This window comes from Melospiza melodia, chromosome 1 (assembly GCF_035770615.1).
Source record: "Melospiza melodia melodia isolate bMelMel2 chromosome 1, bMelMel2.pri, whole genome shotgun sequence".
NCBI classification, from domain to species: Eukaryota; Metazoa; Chordata; class Aves; order Passeriformes; family Passerellidae; genus Melospiza; species Melospiza melodia.
In genome coordinates, this window is record NC_086194.1 from 140,742,022 (window position 1) to 140,759,855 (window position 17,834).

Genomic DNA, 17,834 nt, shown 5'->3' on the forward strand with positions numbered 1-17,834 from the left:
TTGCTTGTAGTGAGGATTTTGTACTAGAATGTTTATTCTGAATAGTAAGCAATTGAACTGTAGAAAATACAGAATGCAGATTTATAATTTTGTTGGGTATAGATTCCATTATAATAACAGTTTTTAATTACAATTATTTTATTTATCAGCTTGATTGCTCATAATTACTCCTTAATCAATAAGCAGTTCAATACTTGGGTTAACTTGATAGACCAATTTAGCAACTTCTTCTTAGGACTGCAATAACTGTCTCACTCATTCCCAAGTGAAACAGGCTGAATTGCACCCATTCCAAAAGTGTACAGAGGAAAGATTATCTGCATAATAAACTGGAAAACTAACTGGACAAGGTTTCACATTGAATACAATTATGAAAGATAATGGAAAAATTCTTAAATTTAGATTTTTCCAGTTGCAGCAGAGGTCACAATAAATCAGTTTTAAGAAGCTGTAGCTTTTAAATATTTTTTCATAAAAATATATATAGGAGAAATCAAACTATTTCCTAACAGAGGTGAAACAAAGCAAAGCAGTTAGAATAAAGGAATGTTTCTCATCACTTGATCCATTTATCTAATTCCCTCTTCATGGAGCATTGGTTGCCTCCCAAAACAAACACAGCACATTGTAATAACCTCCACCTGGAAAATCAGACAGACAAGTTTTCAAAGAAGGTCCAATGCACACCAAATCTCCAAGATACATACACCTCAAAAGCACAGACAGAAGTGGACAGTGCTACTCAAATTACTCTCTCTATGACCATACACACTCCCTTCTAATTTTCAGGTGCTAAAAGCTATATCTCAAAAAGGTGTTGTGCTCCTTGTAAGAGATTTCTAACCAACAAACAATAAGACTCTGCAACGTTTCCAATTAGTTCAGTTTTGTTTTAATGATATGGGGCAATTCTTAGAGCAGACATTGTGCAGCTATAGTAACTACCAAATAAAGAGGTCTATTGGTGTGGTCTTGGAATCCCAAATTGAAATGTAAATTTGAGTCAAGGTAATTAGCTGAAAACCCAGAGTATCTGAATATGCGTACAATGTTTTTACTTCAATTTTGCAATACTTTTTGAGGAACTTGGAAAAAGTGAAGTTGGTAGAACAGTATCACCAAGATTACAAAAACTGGAAGGAAATAATACACTGCAACAGTGATCCTCATTAAGTAAGTTATTTCATCACAGTAAATATTTAAAAAAGCGTCAATGTGTTTTAAAAAGTGTTGAATCCTCCCCCCAAGTATCTGAAGAGAGATAAACTTTTTCCTTAGTCAAAATGTTTTTTTAAAAAAAGTTTCTCAAAACAACAGCAATAATCAAAAAACATGAATTGTATTTTCTTTAATCCATAATATTTCTAGTGCTGAAGGGCCATCCATGTAAAAAGCAGATTCTTTGGGGACATTAGTCAATTAACTTAATAAAACCCAGTTTTACGAGGATTTATCCTTCCTGCTGCGAGGCGAGTCTGCTCCGTTTGAGGTCACTGTTCCATTTATTCCATTTTCTAGAAAAAAAGAAGAAATCACTCTTTAAGTACAGTAAGACACTTTGTATTTTATTACATTTTTGTGGGTCCTACACAAACAGCCTTTAACTTCTTTTCTGATGTACCCTCAGAAAAAAAGGTTAATTAATTATCATTCAGTGTGCAACAGCATAATGAAGTTTTTACAAAGGGCAATATTTAGAGTTTACTATAATAAATTACAGAACCCTAATGTGACCAGACACTGAAATGAGTCCATTATATACATCTAGACTGAAAATCAACACCAGTTATGATATTCTAGAAGACATTCTGTGAAAAACTACAACTTGAGATGAGATGGTTCTGTGAAATTTTGGAGACAGACTATATACAGAGTTCTCTGCTACAGGTCTTAGCTATTTACCTCACCTATGTCATAATTCTTGTTAAAATTACACTCCTTTGCTTACTTTACAAGCACTCGAAACATAGAGGAAATCCTTTTTACACAGATATACCCACAATTTTTAAAGCATATATTTTAAAATATTTAACTCATTTACATTATGATGAAGATATTTACATAGATAAGGCAGAAGTAAAACACCGGTTCAGATTTGCAATGAGTATGTGTAGGTGGAAAGAGCTCAAGATCAGGCACCTAGCTAAGAACACAAAGGTACTTGAGATGATAGTTTGTCCTTACATTTAGGTGTTTATTATTTCTTATTTATGTTGTAGTCTCATAGGTAGTGAGTTTTTAGTTTTTTACTAATAAGGTATAAAATGGTTAACAATTTTTTGTTATAAGGTTTTTTAAGGTTAAACTATTTCATTAAGAAATGATACTTAAATTATTTTCGCTTTTAATCTAATAACTAATTACTTGAAGCAATGTGGACATTTTTGACTAATTACAAAATACTATTTAAACTTAAGAAGAAGGAAGAAGAAGTTAAAGAAGGAATAGTTTTTGCTTTAAAGCTTCTATCTTGTTCTATATATATTATTATACTTTAAAACTTCAAATTCTAAGTTTTTCACCTTGCGATATTACACACTTCTAATTAACTACACACTTGTAATCCTAGTGTTATCAATTAATTTTGGAAACCTTCTTCATGGCTTCAGGTCAAAGGTATTGCTCTCCTGGGAGTTAGTTAGAGTGTGTCAGCACAGAAATCCTCAGCATCCACAACTCCAACACCCCCTTTACTCAGTTTCACCTCACCCAAGGAAACAGATGTTGCCTGACAGTGACTACATTTATAGAGCAGATCTAAAGAGCACAGTGCATAGCCAGCTACAATGCTTGCAGCCTAACATCTCTGCTCTGACTCAGATCACTCCGACTTCAAGCAACAGCTGCTGGTTTTTTGGGTGCTTTTAAACAATTATTACATAGACATATTTATATACTTTTATAAAGGACTGGTTAAACTTATTTTTCCATCCACAGACGTGCTGAAGGTCACTAGAGTGTGGATAGTCTACAAAAACAACTGTTGGCCTCCCTCTTTCTCCCACGACTCCCAAGTGCTCCCATTTGTGCAAACAAGCAACAAAAAAACCCAACAATGACAACCACACATGAGCAGAAGACCAGGCCCAAAGAGTCAAAGTCTGTTTGAGCACATATTGGCTGTAAATGACACCACCATTTTAAGCCTACATAAGGTGGTCTTTGGATATTTCTGAAAATGTTTGAATTGTTTTTAAGGAAAGAAACTTGCAAACAATTAATTAGACCCAAGCCAGCTAACTGAAATCATATTTCCCTAAAGAGTTTAGGTAAAACAACAAAGAACATGAATCAGCACATGTATATCCCACCTACATCACCAGCAGGATTTTTTACTGTCATTTCTTGCTTTTGGCACAGACGAAAAGTAACACATTTTATTTTGCCCCGGCTCTCAAAAAAAACATTCAACCACACACACACACACACAAAAGCATTTTAAATAGTTCAATTGCATATATTACTCCTTCAAAACCACTGCTTTGCTGCATCCTATGCAAGTGTTTTGAATAGACAGGAATACTCAAACCAGAAGAATTTGAATGAACTGAGTTCTTTTATGTTCATTTAAAATAAGTAATACAATTCTTCAGTGTTCAAGACAGGCATATTCACAATTATTTTGTGAATTAACTGACTTTTTCACTGTTTGTTTACTATTTGCAAGTCTCCATTGAAGTAGGCTGAAACCCAGTAGATTCACTAAACTACATGAATAGATTAAGAGATTTTAAAAAGGAATTTCATTTCTGACTCCCTAATCAAGGCATAGATTTTAAAATTACTTCACATAAAATACTTAAATTTAAAAAAACCCTCCATATTGAGGCCATGACCATGAAGCTCTATTAAACAGGACACTTACACAGGAAACTACCTTCATTCCATTAAAAAAAAAAAAAATTCCAACTGAATTTTCAGATAAAAAAAACCAAACACTACACAAAAGCCAAGTTGTGATAATTACAAATCATTCTAAAGGGAGTACTCTAAACCACATAATTTTAATAAAAATAGAAACTTGGGAGAAATAAAAAAAATACTGATCTCCCACCACAAATCTCAGTTCTCAGCGCAAATGGATCCTGACACACACTACTTTCAAAATATCAAAAAGTGGAACAGAGGTTGGTAATACATAACTGGGGGCAAAGGATCATGCTGAAGAAAGCTTTTGAAACAACTTCTGCCATTTTAAAAGGGTGCAGAAGTTATTCAAACTAGCAGTTAAATACATAGGAAGGAGTTGAACTGTTGGTGCAACAGATATACTGAAGTACAGGGATTTAATTTTTTTTTAAAAGAGCACAAAATTTTTTCTTGGAGGAAAGAGCGTTCTGTTCATCTTTTATACCATTTCCACAAAAAGGGTGTGACATAATGAAAAAGTCAAACCTGTACTCTTTATTTCCAAATGCTTTCACACAGGTTTAGAGTAGTAAGGTGTTATTACCTTTCCTTAAAGAACTACCAATTTCTGGTTTTTGTAAAAATAGTCCAACACAAAACTTTTTACTGGGTGGATCACCAAATCCTCTCTTTGCTCTAAACCCTCAGAATTTTGGGGCAATGAAAAAGAAGCTTGAAATCCACAGCAAAAAAATTTTACAAATGAATGTCTAAGAGAAGAGATCTAAAATTGCATCTGTTCCCTTTATATAAGGGAACAAAACACAAGCATGACACATTTTGTTCCAAGTAATGAAATTATAGAGAATAAAAAATATCATGCTGCATTAATGAAAAATACCCCAGTAATTCCTTTATTTGGGCAGTTAGAAAACCCAACAATATATAGTGGTTTTTCTTTAAAAAAAAGAATTATTCTTCCCACAGTAATATTCCCCAGTACTGCTTCTCTAGCTGAGTCATCTCACAAGTTAAACACAAAATGCTTCTTTAGCGACCTAAAGTTGGTTTTGACAAGTCAAGGGAACAGAAAAAATGAAACTACAAACCTCTTTCTTTTCTGGAGGTCTTTCCTTTAGCTGATACAAACTTCTTTTTCACTGACTGAGGCTGAGAAGAAGAATGCTCTCTCCACCTCCGAAGCTGGAAATTAATGAACTTCCACATCATAAATGCTTGGGTCATGCAGATGGAGGCCAGCACACTGATTCTAGAAACAAATAATAGGTAAAGTTTCATCAGTAAGTTTGCCTCATTATTCAAACAGAAAAGCAAGGTAGAACACCTCAGGATTTTGGGCAACTTCCACCCCCTCCTCCTGGTAACCTCCATTTTCTAAGCCAAGAGTTGAGTTCACTTGCATAGGGTGACACTGGGCTTAAACACAGATGATCAAAACTAGATATAGAGCGATGGTCAAATTTTTACCCATCAAAACTGGCAAGTACTAGGTTTCTTTCCTGCTGTCTTTCTCAGAATTACTCTCAGGGTACCAAGCAGTAACAGATGAAAATTGTTCAAGAGTGCCTTGCAGCTCAGAGTATCAATTTTGCAAGGTAATGCTGACATTGTCAAAGTTTCAATAAATTCTTTTTCTGCATTTATAAGAAGGTCAGGCAGTTGGATCACACAGCACAACAGGGGCCATGAAAAAGGCAGAGAAGGAAGCAGTAATCTTCAAATGATACCAAAGCTGCTCTGGGCACAAATACCTTGACCTCTAAGATATACTGACAGCAATCGTATTTGGAATTAATTTTACTAACTTTAAAACATTTAAAAGTAGTGTCTGTAATTGGATATTCCTATTAATTCTACTGGTTTGTGTTTAGGGTTTTTTTTTTTTTTTTGGTTGCTTGGGGTTTTTTTAACAAAGAAAAGAAGAGTAACCAGTTACAGATTTCTCAGCTATAGACTAAATTCAGTCAATTCATTTCACTGTGCCTTACAAATTTCTTACATGAGCTATTCCTATTGATCCCATTGGTTGCATGAAAACACTCAATCATTCAGAATTACTGGCAATAGTACCATACCACTTACATTGCGTATTCAACAGGGTTTACAGCACATGCTTAAGAACTGTTCCAGGTTTACTGTACCTAACAGCCAGGATGTTAAAGTTCCCAGTACTGAAATTCAGCTGCTGATCTTCTGCTCTTGCCAGTCCAAAGCCAAAAGTGAGGACTGAGAGAATCAAGGTGAGAAGCCTTCCCAAAACAAAAAGAACTGCCCACAGTGAAAATCTAGAAATAAAAACACCACAAACACTAAATCATCTTTCCATTCAAAACACATGCACTAACAATCCAAATGCTTACCTTTCACCATGCAAATTTGTTTGAAATCCAAGAACTTACCTATATACATGATTTTGCACCTATCTTAAATGCATCTTGTATTATATTATGAGAACTGATTTCAACTCAATTGAAAGTGCTTTCCAGCACTATTAGAACAAAAGCACATTTTTAGTTCCTATGGAGCTGGCTATATTAGCAATCTATCCTGTTTCTTTCTCTACAAAACTTAAAATAAACCCCACATTAGTACACATTGAGAGATTTTATTTCATTTAGTACTGCTACTACTATTTACTTAAATAGACTAATGCAAGGTAGAAAGTATACTGATGGTTTAGAAATATAAGTACTAGCACTAGTCTGGACAACTGTGGTTGCTTAAGAAACACTGTTTGAACTCCCTTGTAATTTTAGTTTCTGGTCAGTTAAATGCAAAAGGCTCTCAGACAGACATTACAAGAACTTTAAAGATACAATTTTAAAGACTATTTACCCTTTCTGGTATTTTTCATCACTGAAGTAGAAAAGACGGGATATGTGGAAAAGAAATTCAACGAAGTAATGCAATACCAGAAGAACAAGTCCAAGGTGGGTCAGACTATCAAAACAAATAAAACAAACATTCAGACCTTTTGTTAGATATTTAAGGCAAAGAAGGGAGTCAGCAAAAGTTTACAATTGACTTACTTCAAGAGATAGGCTCCAGCAATATGAAAGAGGTAAAGTCCAATGTAGACAATCTGGCGAAAGATATCTTCCTATTTGGAAGAAAAAAGTGACCATGTGTTATATACAATGTTACACAGTATTGTACTGTGTTATCTGTTATTACAAACTATTCCCTAGTCTTGGAAAATTGTTCTTGTATCAGTTACCTCAACATGGCCTGGTTTGGCACTGAAGCACTCAGCCTGGACCATCTAATTCCACACATAACTGATTGCTCATTTACCAGTCATATTCAGTGTCCTACATGTGCTACTGTGAGAAAAGGCATCAAACATGGAAAGATGCTTTTAAAAAGGATCTACTTTTATTTGTTATGACCACTGTGAATATATACAAATTATTACATTTCTTATTTTGCATCTATTACTGTACCATCAGATTCTACAGTTCCACACGTTTGCTGCCCATCAAATTGTTAGATTGTTACAGAATAAAATAACAGTCTATGAATCAAAATGAGAGGTTTTCCAAGTGTTGACATAACTTTTAAAAATTCAAGGCCATCCAAAATTCTGGCACACTGTTTCTGGCAAATACAGAGAATATTGTTATTAACCAGTCATGCTAAAGCACATGGTCCCACTTTAAGTCAGGCTTTCGTCAGCCCTATTGAACTGAACGCTTCATGGAGATGAAATAATAAAGAGGAAGATACACAGCACATGGAAAGCAGATTGTGCCATCTGTGAACAGAGGGACCACTGAACCATGCCAGATCACAATAAAAATCTCTTTTGGAGTGGTAGCAGAGTACATTCAGTTGTGCTTAAGAAACTCCTATTTGGAGAGATTCTCTAAACTTCAAGTAAGGATCTTTAGCTTGGATCTTTTAAGGATCCTTTTTACAAGGATCTTGTAAAAAGGGCCTAAAACTTTAGTCTTACAAGAGCTATATTATGTTATTCAATACTCAGTATCACATTCAACAAACCCACAGAATCAAACAATTATGACAGCAGCAAACATCACATATAATACACAAAGAGCAGGTGGAGAAAGACCTACTATAAATTATCTGAAAGAAAATGAAAAATTGGTTATTTCAGATAAAGACACAGTAAGTACAAATGGTCAGTTTCTCCAAGCACAACCAGGACCAGCCTACAACACTCTAACTTTAGAACTGAGATAACATTTTAACAGCCCATGCTGCCTGCTTAGACAAACTGTCAGAGACTGAAGGCCTTGTGGAAGAATGCACAAGGTTCACATGACTATAGAGGAACCAGAGCTGAGAAGTTATTTTCTTGTTTATGTCAGCAAGACAGATAACTGGAGCTGAGTAAAAGCAGCCAGTTTGTTCAAAAGAAGGAATAAGGCAAGTAAACCAAGATAGCAGAGGTTAAGCTGTGGTTGAAGAAACATCAACCATGCTAAAAAACAAATGAACTATCACTCTTTAAACTTAATGCAAAAGTCAAAGGGCACAATTTCAAGCAGTGACCAAGTAAAACACTGCTATTCAACACACAGCATTTAGGCCACTTGTGACAGCTTTCTTGAAGTTATTTTAAGAACAATCTCCACACTTGGCTGTGAAGTCAAATTTGGAAGGTATCACTATCACAATAAGAGAACATCAGCTGCAGTGCATCTGCAAAACAATACTCATATTGCATATAAGCAGCACAAAAAGAGTGCATTTTGTTACTATTTTACTAAGCCTCTTCTAGGCTCCTGCACAAGGACCTGTGATTATGTAACACCTATGTTTAATTTTCTTCAATAAAGCAGAACTGGCAACAGAGATGCAGCCTGCTCACAGAGCACCAACAGTCACAGAATGGCTTGGGCTCAAAGACACCTTTGTAGATCACTTAGTCCAACCACAGGCTAGGCGATCTACAAAGGACATCTGTCCCTTGACCAGGTTGCTCAAAGCCCCATCCAGCCTGACCTTGAACACTTCAAACGAAAGCAAATTCACAACTTCTCTGCATTGTTGAGAACTGTCATTGTTGGGCATTGTGTTCCAGTGTCTCACCATCTTCATCACAAAGAATTTCTTCAAATCTACTCTAAACCTAATCTCAAAATAATTGTTCCTACAGACCCCAATAAAAAGTCTCCATATTTCTTATAAGCCTCTTTCAAACAGTGAGAGGCCACAATAATTCTCCCTGGAGCCTTCTCTTCTCCAGGCTGACCAACCCCAACTCTCTCAGCCTGCCTTCACAGAAGGGGTGCTCCAGCCCTCTGTTCATCTTCACGGCCCTCCTCTGGACCCGCTCAAACTGATCCATACCTTTCTTGTGCTGGGGACCCCAGAGGTGGATGCAGCACTCCAGGGGCAGTCTCACCTTCCCTCAACCAGCTGGCCACTGCTTGTTATGCAATCCAGGTGACACCACATGTTTTTTTTTGGGGTGCAAAGGTACATTGCCAACTCACATCCCATTGTCATCCACCCATTTAAATGCTATTTAAATCAAATCCCAGACTTTCATACTCCTTTGATGTATAGAATTATTCACAGTTTATATTCTACACCTATAGCATGATTCATGAAGCAGCTGTGATTTTAGTGAGCCTATTCAGACTATCAGTCCTGAGAAACAAAGGGAAAAAACCCCAAGAGTTGAAAAGAAAATATCACAATCACTTGCTTGAGGGAAAATTCTTGCAGTGGATGAGAAACACCAGTAATTTTTATTTACACAACAGATATTTAGCAATTTTACTTCAATTAGATTTTAACTGTAAAGAAAAAAAGCCATCTTGTTCTGGAGTTCCTCCCATTTACATTTTGAACTTACTTTTTTAGTTTTCTGAAAGTACAGTTCTGGAAAAGCATGAAACCAGTATGCCAACTGTAAGATGTAGAAAAACTTCATTTGAAACCTGTACAATACAGCAAGAATTGAAGAATATTATTCATCATGAATGAACTTAGAACATTTCAGAAGCTTCTAGTGAACTCATTTTATCTCTGTCTCTTAAAAAAATAAAAAATACAGACCCTTCATGCCAGCCAAGTCTAAACTAATATCTTTAATAATAAAATCATTCAGACAAAGCTTGCAAAAATGGAATTCTTTAAGTAACAGCCTACATAAAAAGAACTTTGTATGCCACAAGTTGTCAAAGAATCGAGCCCACATAAATACAACCAAAAACACATTAGTGACTAATATAGTTTTACAAGCTACTTATCCTACACAGATTGTACATGACACACCCTAGGCTTAAAACAGTCGCCCCTCTCTGTCCCCCAGCAATCCTGGAAGGAAGAGGCCTTACGGAATCAGAGTGTGCGGGTAGTCCCTCCACAGAGACGTTGGATCTGATATATAGTTCTCCTACAAAAAGAAAATAACAAAAAAACCCCAATAAACACTCTAAGATGTTACTTTCTAGTCAGAAATAGTGAGTGGACGTACATATATGCATTTATGTATATGCACAAGTGTACACACAAAAATACTCATATACACATACACAAGTAAAAGCTGCAGATCCATAAATTTTGTTTTAGAAAATCCCCAAGAAATCACAAATAAACAAAACCAAAGCAACCCAGAAAACAAATCCCCAAAACAAAAGACAGCTGCACTGGTTTAGAAAATAAAAAGCAACCAAACAAATCAAGTGATTATTCAAGACAGAACATCCTTATGAGATGGAAATTATTCCAGGATTACTATGGCCAAAAGTCTTCTCTTATAAACTGCTGACAAACTTTGAACTTAGAACTAAGACAAAGAGAGGTTTTCCAGGAGTTTTTATGTTAAAATAAAGAAAATAATAAAAAAGGCACAGCCTTCCCTTTCCATGAGCTAAGCTCATACACATCCAGCCACCAGCAAAGGGTATGTCACCTAAAGGCACACAGTGACCTGAGGTTACAACAATCTGTCATATACCCATCCCCTGGTCTCCAGAATGCTGTGCATGGCTCCTAAACATTTATTTTATATTAATAAAACAACATAAAAAAACTACAGAGAGTTAAACACCATTATAAAGTTAAATGGTTTTATCTTATTCAGTTTGACAGTAAATCTATTCAAGACTGAGCAACAGTAACACTACTGACTTTACACTCAGTTATGACTCAACTCACACAGAATCCTTAAACTCGTCCCCACTTTTAAAACCAGCTAAAACCAGAAAAATAAACCAAAATCATATTTATCATCAACATAAGTGAATTTTTGGAAATCTCATAACGAAACAGAAGAGAAAGCATACTTACAGAGACAAGAATACTCGTTCCCCAAACACAGGAGAAAAGGTAGAATGCACTGAGTTGCCCAGACTCATTGAACTTGCTATGCTTTGTTTTTGAAAAGTGCATTTTCCTGTTAATTTTCTGAAATGAAAGTCCACTGTTATTTATATGCTGCAGTACTTCACATTTATTTAGTAACTACATTAGATTACCTTGAAAGTTTAATGCATGTTTTTACAGTTAAAAATTTTAATGAAGAAATTTACTTTAAGGTTAATAGTCTTAAAGTCTAATTAAAACCCAACAATTATCTTGATGAAAGGAATGAATATTTTGTACTTACATCCAGTACATACTCCTGAATTATAGCATGTATGATTATTGCTACAAGCATGTAAAAGAAAATTGTAGCCAAGTCTTTGATGCCATAGTAATAGAGAGAGATTGTTTCAGCAGATTGTTCTTCTAAAAGACAAAGAGAATTAACTGTTAGGCACCAATACAGTTTAATGGTTCATAAGTTTATTTCTCAGAGTGAAGTCTTTCAGACAGAAGTAGCTGTAGTCAGCTGAACAAGTAAAAGTCAAATTAAACTGCCATCATGAACTAGGTCACTAAACTGTTTATAGTTATCTTCTCCATCACATCACAAACTCAATTTGACTCTGGAAAGATGCTATAAAACTAAAAACTTAAGTGCACTTAGGAAGCTTATCCAAATACACTGAAAGTGGACAATAAAAATATGCTAAACCACCACCCCACTTTGACTATTAAAAATTATCGCCTTCAAAGGCAGAGTAAGAATTCATGCGACCTTATCCACCAGAAAGATAGTGTTTCAGCACGAAGGACAAATCCAGCAGAAAAGAAACATTGTCTCTAACTTAATTAGCTAAAACAGTGTTTTAATACAAATAAAGTGAAATCCTTGAAAGCTGCTCCTTATCTATTGAAGTTGACAAGTTAAATTGACTAGTTCCCTTCTGGACAAGTCTAGGAAGCAGGGCACACTGACATGTCTGATACACTGTCTCCTCACTAACCTCTGCAAGATACATACCTGTGGCAGGAATGGTAACATTATACTGAAGCGTAACAAAAATGACGGCTGCTTTTGCTGTAATCTAAAAGAGAAAAAACCAAAGGCGCTGTAAATTCTCATGGAAATAAACTACATTAAACTGAAAACATTTGCCCATAGTTTTGGCAGCCTTGCCCAGCATGCTTGCCTCCTCCCAAAAACCTGACTGACCTCCCATTATCTCAGCACTGCACCTGACTTTCCAAGGGCAGCACACATGGCGTGGTCTCTGTGGGTTTGTTTACAGAACGCTCAACCTGCCAAATGAAAGATCCTTGAAAATGTTACTTACACACAGCCTTTCCTACAACACTGAAGTGAAAACACATGCTACAATTTTGTCTTTAGTCCATACTGTATTATTACATTAACAGAATGTACAATATCATGGAGTCCCTAGACCAAGATGCACTCAGCAGTGGCTGAGAATAAACTTTATTTAAAAGTACTTTTCTTATTTGACAAAATTTGGAAGTCAGTTATCATATTCATAAATCTGTGGGTGATCTGAAAAATGTGGACAGGGAAGGAAAAAAGGCATATACAACAGAAAACAATTTCAGGCCAGAGGGATACCAACTGAGTACAATTACCAGTCTTTTGACCCTGGGGATCCTTTGGCAAGAAGCATAAAACAAATTAAATTAAATTTAGCAGTAGTGGTACTACCCCTTTATGATAAGCTGTAAGAAAAACCAGCATGAATAAAAACAGTTTGAAGAGAAGATGTCCCAATGGCTTTCTTTGAGAAGTGGGGTGGAGATGTTCTAAAATCCCCAATACATAAAATGGAGTATAAGTTCTTATTTGACAAAAAGCAGAAACTTATTTTTTACTATAACACATTTTAATTGAATCCCAACATGAATCAACATGCCCTAAATGAGAGGGAAAAGTAACTGTGCTTCACCATAGTTCAGACAGATACCTTTGTAGATCACCTAGTAGATCTGATCTATCACATAGACCAGATGGTTTCTCATTGCTGTAAAAACTCAGCACCTATGTGGTAATTAATAGGGCTGGCAAAAACCCCAAGCTCCTTAAGTAATCCTGGAAGGACATACTGAGCATCTGAAGATAATGACTAGGTTACTACTAGTATTAATTATTCACAGGAAGTGAGATTTTTAAAACCATTGCTTTGTCAACAGGCCCTAGATTTTCTATGAAACCCTGAATACGTGGCAGACTGTTCAGACCACGTAACTTCAGGGAATCCAACTAGTTTGCTCAAATTAGTGAAGTTGCCTTGGGCTCCCTATTCATCAAGGGAGCCCACAGAGGACAATTTGAAACAGTGCTCAATTCTGAGCTGCCCTTTGAAGGCTCTGTCAGCTACTCTCAATACTAGAATTGTACAAGTCAGGCAGTGTAAACACCTTACCATACCAACATCAACCACAGCAAGTGATTTCCTGTACCTGTATCAAAGCGTTTAAAAAATTGCAACATACCACATTTGTACCAACAATGACACATGGCCTTTTTTACACTGGGTTAGAAAACACAGTGGGTTAAAAAATCCGGAAACAAAATAATTCAGCACATTCAATCCCTCAAAACCTCTATCCCTACCAGTAATACTGTTAATACAGTAAGCCTGATGTAGGCACCAAAGGAAACAGTTTAGGTTTACCTCTTCAACTTCATTCCCCAGGAAATCACCATATAACAGTTATCTTGGTAATTTTTGATAGCAACCCCTAAAACAACAGTGTAGCTGGTCTGCCCTGCTCTATCTATCTATCTATCCATCTATCCATCTATCTATCCATCTATCCATCTTCTTCCTAACTCCACTGGCTTTCAGTGCTGAGCTGTAACAACAGCTGGATGAAACCATCCTGAAAACCATGACAGAAAGGTCCACAACCCTTAACAAATGTCTGAAATAAATGTCTGAACAAATGCCTAGAACACCAGAAACATTTAGTCAACACCGTTTTAATTTGATGATCGGTGATCTTAGATCACTGATAACGTTTTGGCAGTCACACAGGTGAGTTACCTTTCCAGCGCCAAAAAGGCGCGGTTTAAAGCATCTGCATTCAACATGGGGGCCCAGAGAGCGGAGGGCCTGCAGCAGGGCCGGCCCTCAGGCCGCAGGGAGCGCTCCCCTCCGCCGCTGCCAGACCTCGGCGCGTCTCCGAGGCGGGAGAACGGCGGGGGTGCCCAGCCCAGCCCAGCCCAGCCGAGCCACACGGCGCCCGGAGCGCCCGGGAGCCCCGGGATGCTCGGCGGGCAGGGGGAGCGGAGCGGCGGCCCTAAGGACACGTCACCGCTGCTCTCCCTTCCCTTCCCTTCCCTCCCCGCCGCGCCGCCCGCCGGGAGCCGTAGTGCCGGCGGGGCCCGGCGGGGCCGCGCACACAAAGAGCGGGGGATCGGCTGTGGCGGCCGGGCCTCGCCCCCCGCCCCCTCCCCGCCGTGCCGCGCACTCCTCCCTCCCTCGCCGGCTGCCACGTAACCCCGCCGCCCGCCCGCCCGCCCGCCCGCAGCAACTGCGCCGCCCGCTCCCGGCCCCGCACGGCCTCCCGCCCGCGGCGGGGAGCGGGACCCGCTCCTGGCGGCAGCCGCGGCTGCGCCTGCCCAAGCCGCGGCGGGAGAAGGGCGTTCCGCCCGGGGAAGCGGGGATGCGCCGCGGGGAGGGCGGGCGCCCGCGGCGGCTCTCGGGCGGCGCGGCGGGGCGGGGGTCGGCTGCTGTCCCCCCGTACAGCGGCTCGGGCGTGGGCCGGCGAGCAGGTGCGCCGGGAGCAGCCGCAGGGTTCCGCCGCAGCCCGCGCAGCATCCCCCGCTGCCGCGGCACTCCGGCGCCCTCCCTCCCCTCCAGCACCGAGAGCCTCCGGCGGAGTGGGAGGAAGCGGGAAGAGGACGCCCGGGGGGGAGGGTCGGTGCCGCCTCACCTCGAACATGAGCCCCAGCAGGAAGATCATAGCCATGCAGGAGACGATGTCCGCATGGTTCTGCACGATGAACTCGTGGCTCAGCACCGGCGGGTTCTTGTTGCTCTTCTTGCGGATCGCCATGGCGGGCCGGGAACTGGGCGCCGCCGCCGCCGCCGCCTCCCCGCTGCCAGCACAGCTCCTCTGGCCGCGGCCAGGAAGAGGCGGAGGGGAGGAGGCGGCCGCGCAGCCGGGGAATGGCAGCGCCGCCGCTCCGCTTCCCCCGCCCCGCCGCCAGCAGCGCCCCTGCCGGCCGGCGGCGCCTCCGCCCGCGCTCCGCCCCCGGCGCCGCGCCCGCCAATTCAAACCCGCCAACCGCGGCGCGGCCTGGCCCGCGATCGGCAGCACAGCCGTGCCGCGCCGCGCCGCGCCGTGCCGCTCCGTGCCGTGCCGTGCCGTGCCGTGCCGCGCCGTGCCGCGCCGTGCAACTCCGCGCCGCTCCGTGCCGTGCCGTGCCGCACCGTGCAACTCCGTGCCGCGCCGCGCCGTGCAACTCCGTGCCGTGCCGCGCCGTGCCACTCCGCTCCGTGCCGCGCAACTCCGTGCCGCGCCTCGTCGCGCCGTGCCGCTCCGTGCCGTACCTCGCCGCGCCGTGCCGCACCGTGCAACTCCGCACCGCACCGTGCCGCTCCGCGCCGCGCAACTCCGTGCCGCGCCGTGCAACTCCGTGCCGTGCCGCTCCGTGCCGTGCCTCGCCGCGCCGTGCCGCACTGTGCAACTCCGCGCCGTGCCGCGCCGCACCGTGCCGTACCGTGCCACGCCGCGCCGTGCCACGCCGCGCCGTGCAACTCCGCGCCGTGCAACTCCGCGCCGCGCAACTCCGTGCCGCGCAGTGCCGTGCCGTGCCGTGCCGAGCAGTCTCACCCGGGCAGCAGTGCTGGCAGATCTACTTTGCTTTTTTAATGCTGGCAGAGACGGCCGATACTTACTGGCGGTAGCCCGAAGCCCGCGCTGACCGGCCCAGCAGAAAACTCAACCCAGTAAAAGAAGGCTCTTGTCAGATTAAAACGGTGAAGGAAGAGGTCTGAGAAATGAACGCTGATCCAGGATGAGTTTAGAGGTCCTTCTACCCTTGCAAAATTCGTGCTGTCTTTATTTGTTAAAGCTTCTGCTAGGCAGATAGGCCCAGTGGATCTATGGAAAAGAAATAGAAAGAAACTGACTAATGTATAGCTGAAATTTAGTGTTGTCAGAATGGCTTCTGCTGCCGGCAGCTTTTGAATGAATACAGGGCAAGAAATTAAAGCATAGCTATTTGGTATTGCTTTGCTTTGCCAGAATTGAGTGTGCACCAGATTAATTGTGTGAGCCGTTTTAAAAAGGTTGATTTCTTCCAATTGTATGGAGCAGTGACTCATGGAACAGATTGATCAGTGTAAGACCAGGTTTTTCAACTATGAAACACCTTCATCAGCTGTGTAGATGCTCACAGACTTTCTATGAATTTATAATGAGACAGCTATATTTGGTGTCTGGAGATGATCTAGGACACTTAAAATACAGAAAAAGCTAGAGAAAAATTTCCCTTCACAGCTGGATTTTTTAAAAGTTTAAACAGAAGGAGCATTCATATTTGAGTCCCAAGATGTTTTGTATTCTAGAAATGCCTTAATCCCCTGACTGTACCAGTATTGTGCAAATGTAAATAAGCAGGACATGATTTCAACAATATCAATGTGAAAGTATATCCCTGACTGCATACAGTATAGTCATGGATGGAACACACTGTACCTGTGAAATACCCTGGAATGGAATCAAAATTGGACTCCATTTTGCAATGTAAGTTTGCATCTATTTCCCACCTCAGGCTTAAAAGAAATCAGGTCATCTCATCTCCACAGAACATAACAAGCAGGACTTAAGTGGGACAAGACATGCTTTCCTCAAACTTTAATCAGCAAGTGCCTGGCTAGATATCCTGTCATACAGGCAGTTTCAGCTTGGCTCTGTGTTTGTCCTGATGGTACACTGTAAACTGCTACACTGAAATAGAAAACAGGGAAACCTGTTGCCTCACCCGAGGTTTCCACACCTTCCTTTTATCAGGAGTCTCCTCTTCTGCCACATGAAGTTTTGTATGGCACTTCAGGCAAAGTGGGATGGTCAGCCCTTAGTCTGCTGCTTGCCGTGGATGGCTGGTCTGTGTCTGCCATGTTTCTTTCCAGACATCTATTTTCCAACACTAGGCTTCAAACTGATCACATTTTTTAGGAAGGAAGTTCTCTACAATCTGAGTCAGAGGGAGTTTCTAGCATCTTATCACAGAAGCCACCATCATGTGCATGCGTGTCCCAAAACCTTCCCAACCAAACCTAATGCAATGTTTCAGGTGGCAAAATTGTGAAGACATCAGCAGGAAGCATATTATGGCACCTGCAATAACAAGACACAAACAGCTTTCTATTTGGGAACCTTTCCTGAATTTAAGCATGCTTGGAGAGAGAATCAAGAACAATATTTTAAAACAAATATAAATAAGAAAACCAGCAAGGAACAGAATGGAAAACTTCAAAAAGATGATACCTACCACCAAATGTCTAGGTCTTAAATGTAATAAATGATGTTGCTTGTCAGGACAGGATCTTGAAATTAGCAGGCAGGAAAGGTGGAAACAGTTTGTGCATCCTTCTGTCCCCAGCTGTTTAGAAAGTTATCCCAGCAACTGGTATCATTAGCCTTTCTAACCTGTTAAGACA

General features: G+C 40.7%; 1 protein-coding gene across 2 annotated transcripts; it reads right to left on the minus strand.

Annotated features, from left to right (window-relative positions):
- Nucleotides 1–16: 16 nt before the first annotated feature.
- On the minus strand, nt 17–15,280 carry TRAM1 (translocation associated membrane protein 1). Of its 2 annotated transcripts, none has more exons than XM_063170171.1 (11): nt 15,100–15,280; nt 12,176–12,239; nt 11,456–11,577; nt 11,137–11,253; nt 10,182–10,240; nt 9,698–9,782; nt 6,900–6,970; nt 6,706–6,810; nt 6,012–6,155; nt 4,959–5,119; nt 17–1,514 (listed from the first exon to the last, which is right to left on the minus strand). In XM_063170171.1, the coding sequence occupies exons 1-11, from the start codon at nt 15,220–15,222 to the stop codon at nt 1,441–1,443; spliced, it is 1,125 nt and encodes a 374-aa protein (XP_063026241.1). In that variant the 5' UTR covers nt 15,223–15,280; the 3' UTR covers nt 17–1,440. The 2 variants fall into 2 exon arrangements, with proteins under 2 accessions (XP_063026241.1, XP_063026242.1); XM_063170172.1 differs by lacking the exon at nt 15,100–15,280 and adding an exon at nt 12,368–12,490.
- Nucleotides 15,281–17,834: the final 2,554 nt, after the last annotated feature.

Coding starts and splice junctions, on each gene's coding strand:
- TRAM1 (XM_063170171.1), bottom strand. CDS start 15,222: ATGGCGATCCGCAAGAAGAGCAACAAGAACCCGCCGGTGCTGAGCCAC. Junction 6,156..6,705: donor GATGAAAAATACCAGAAAGG/GTAAATAGTCTT, acceptor TTTTATTTCTAG/ATTTTCACTGTGGGCAGTTC. Junction 5,120..6,011: donor TTTAACATCCTGGCTGTTAG/GTACAGTAAACC, acceptor ATTTGTTTCTAG/AATCAGTGTGCTGGCCTCCA.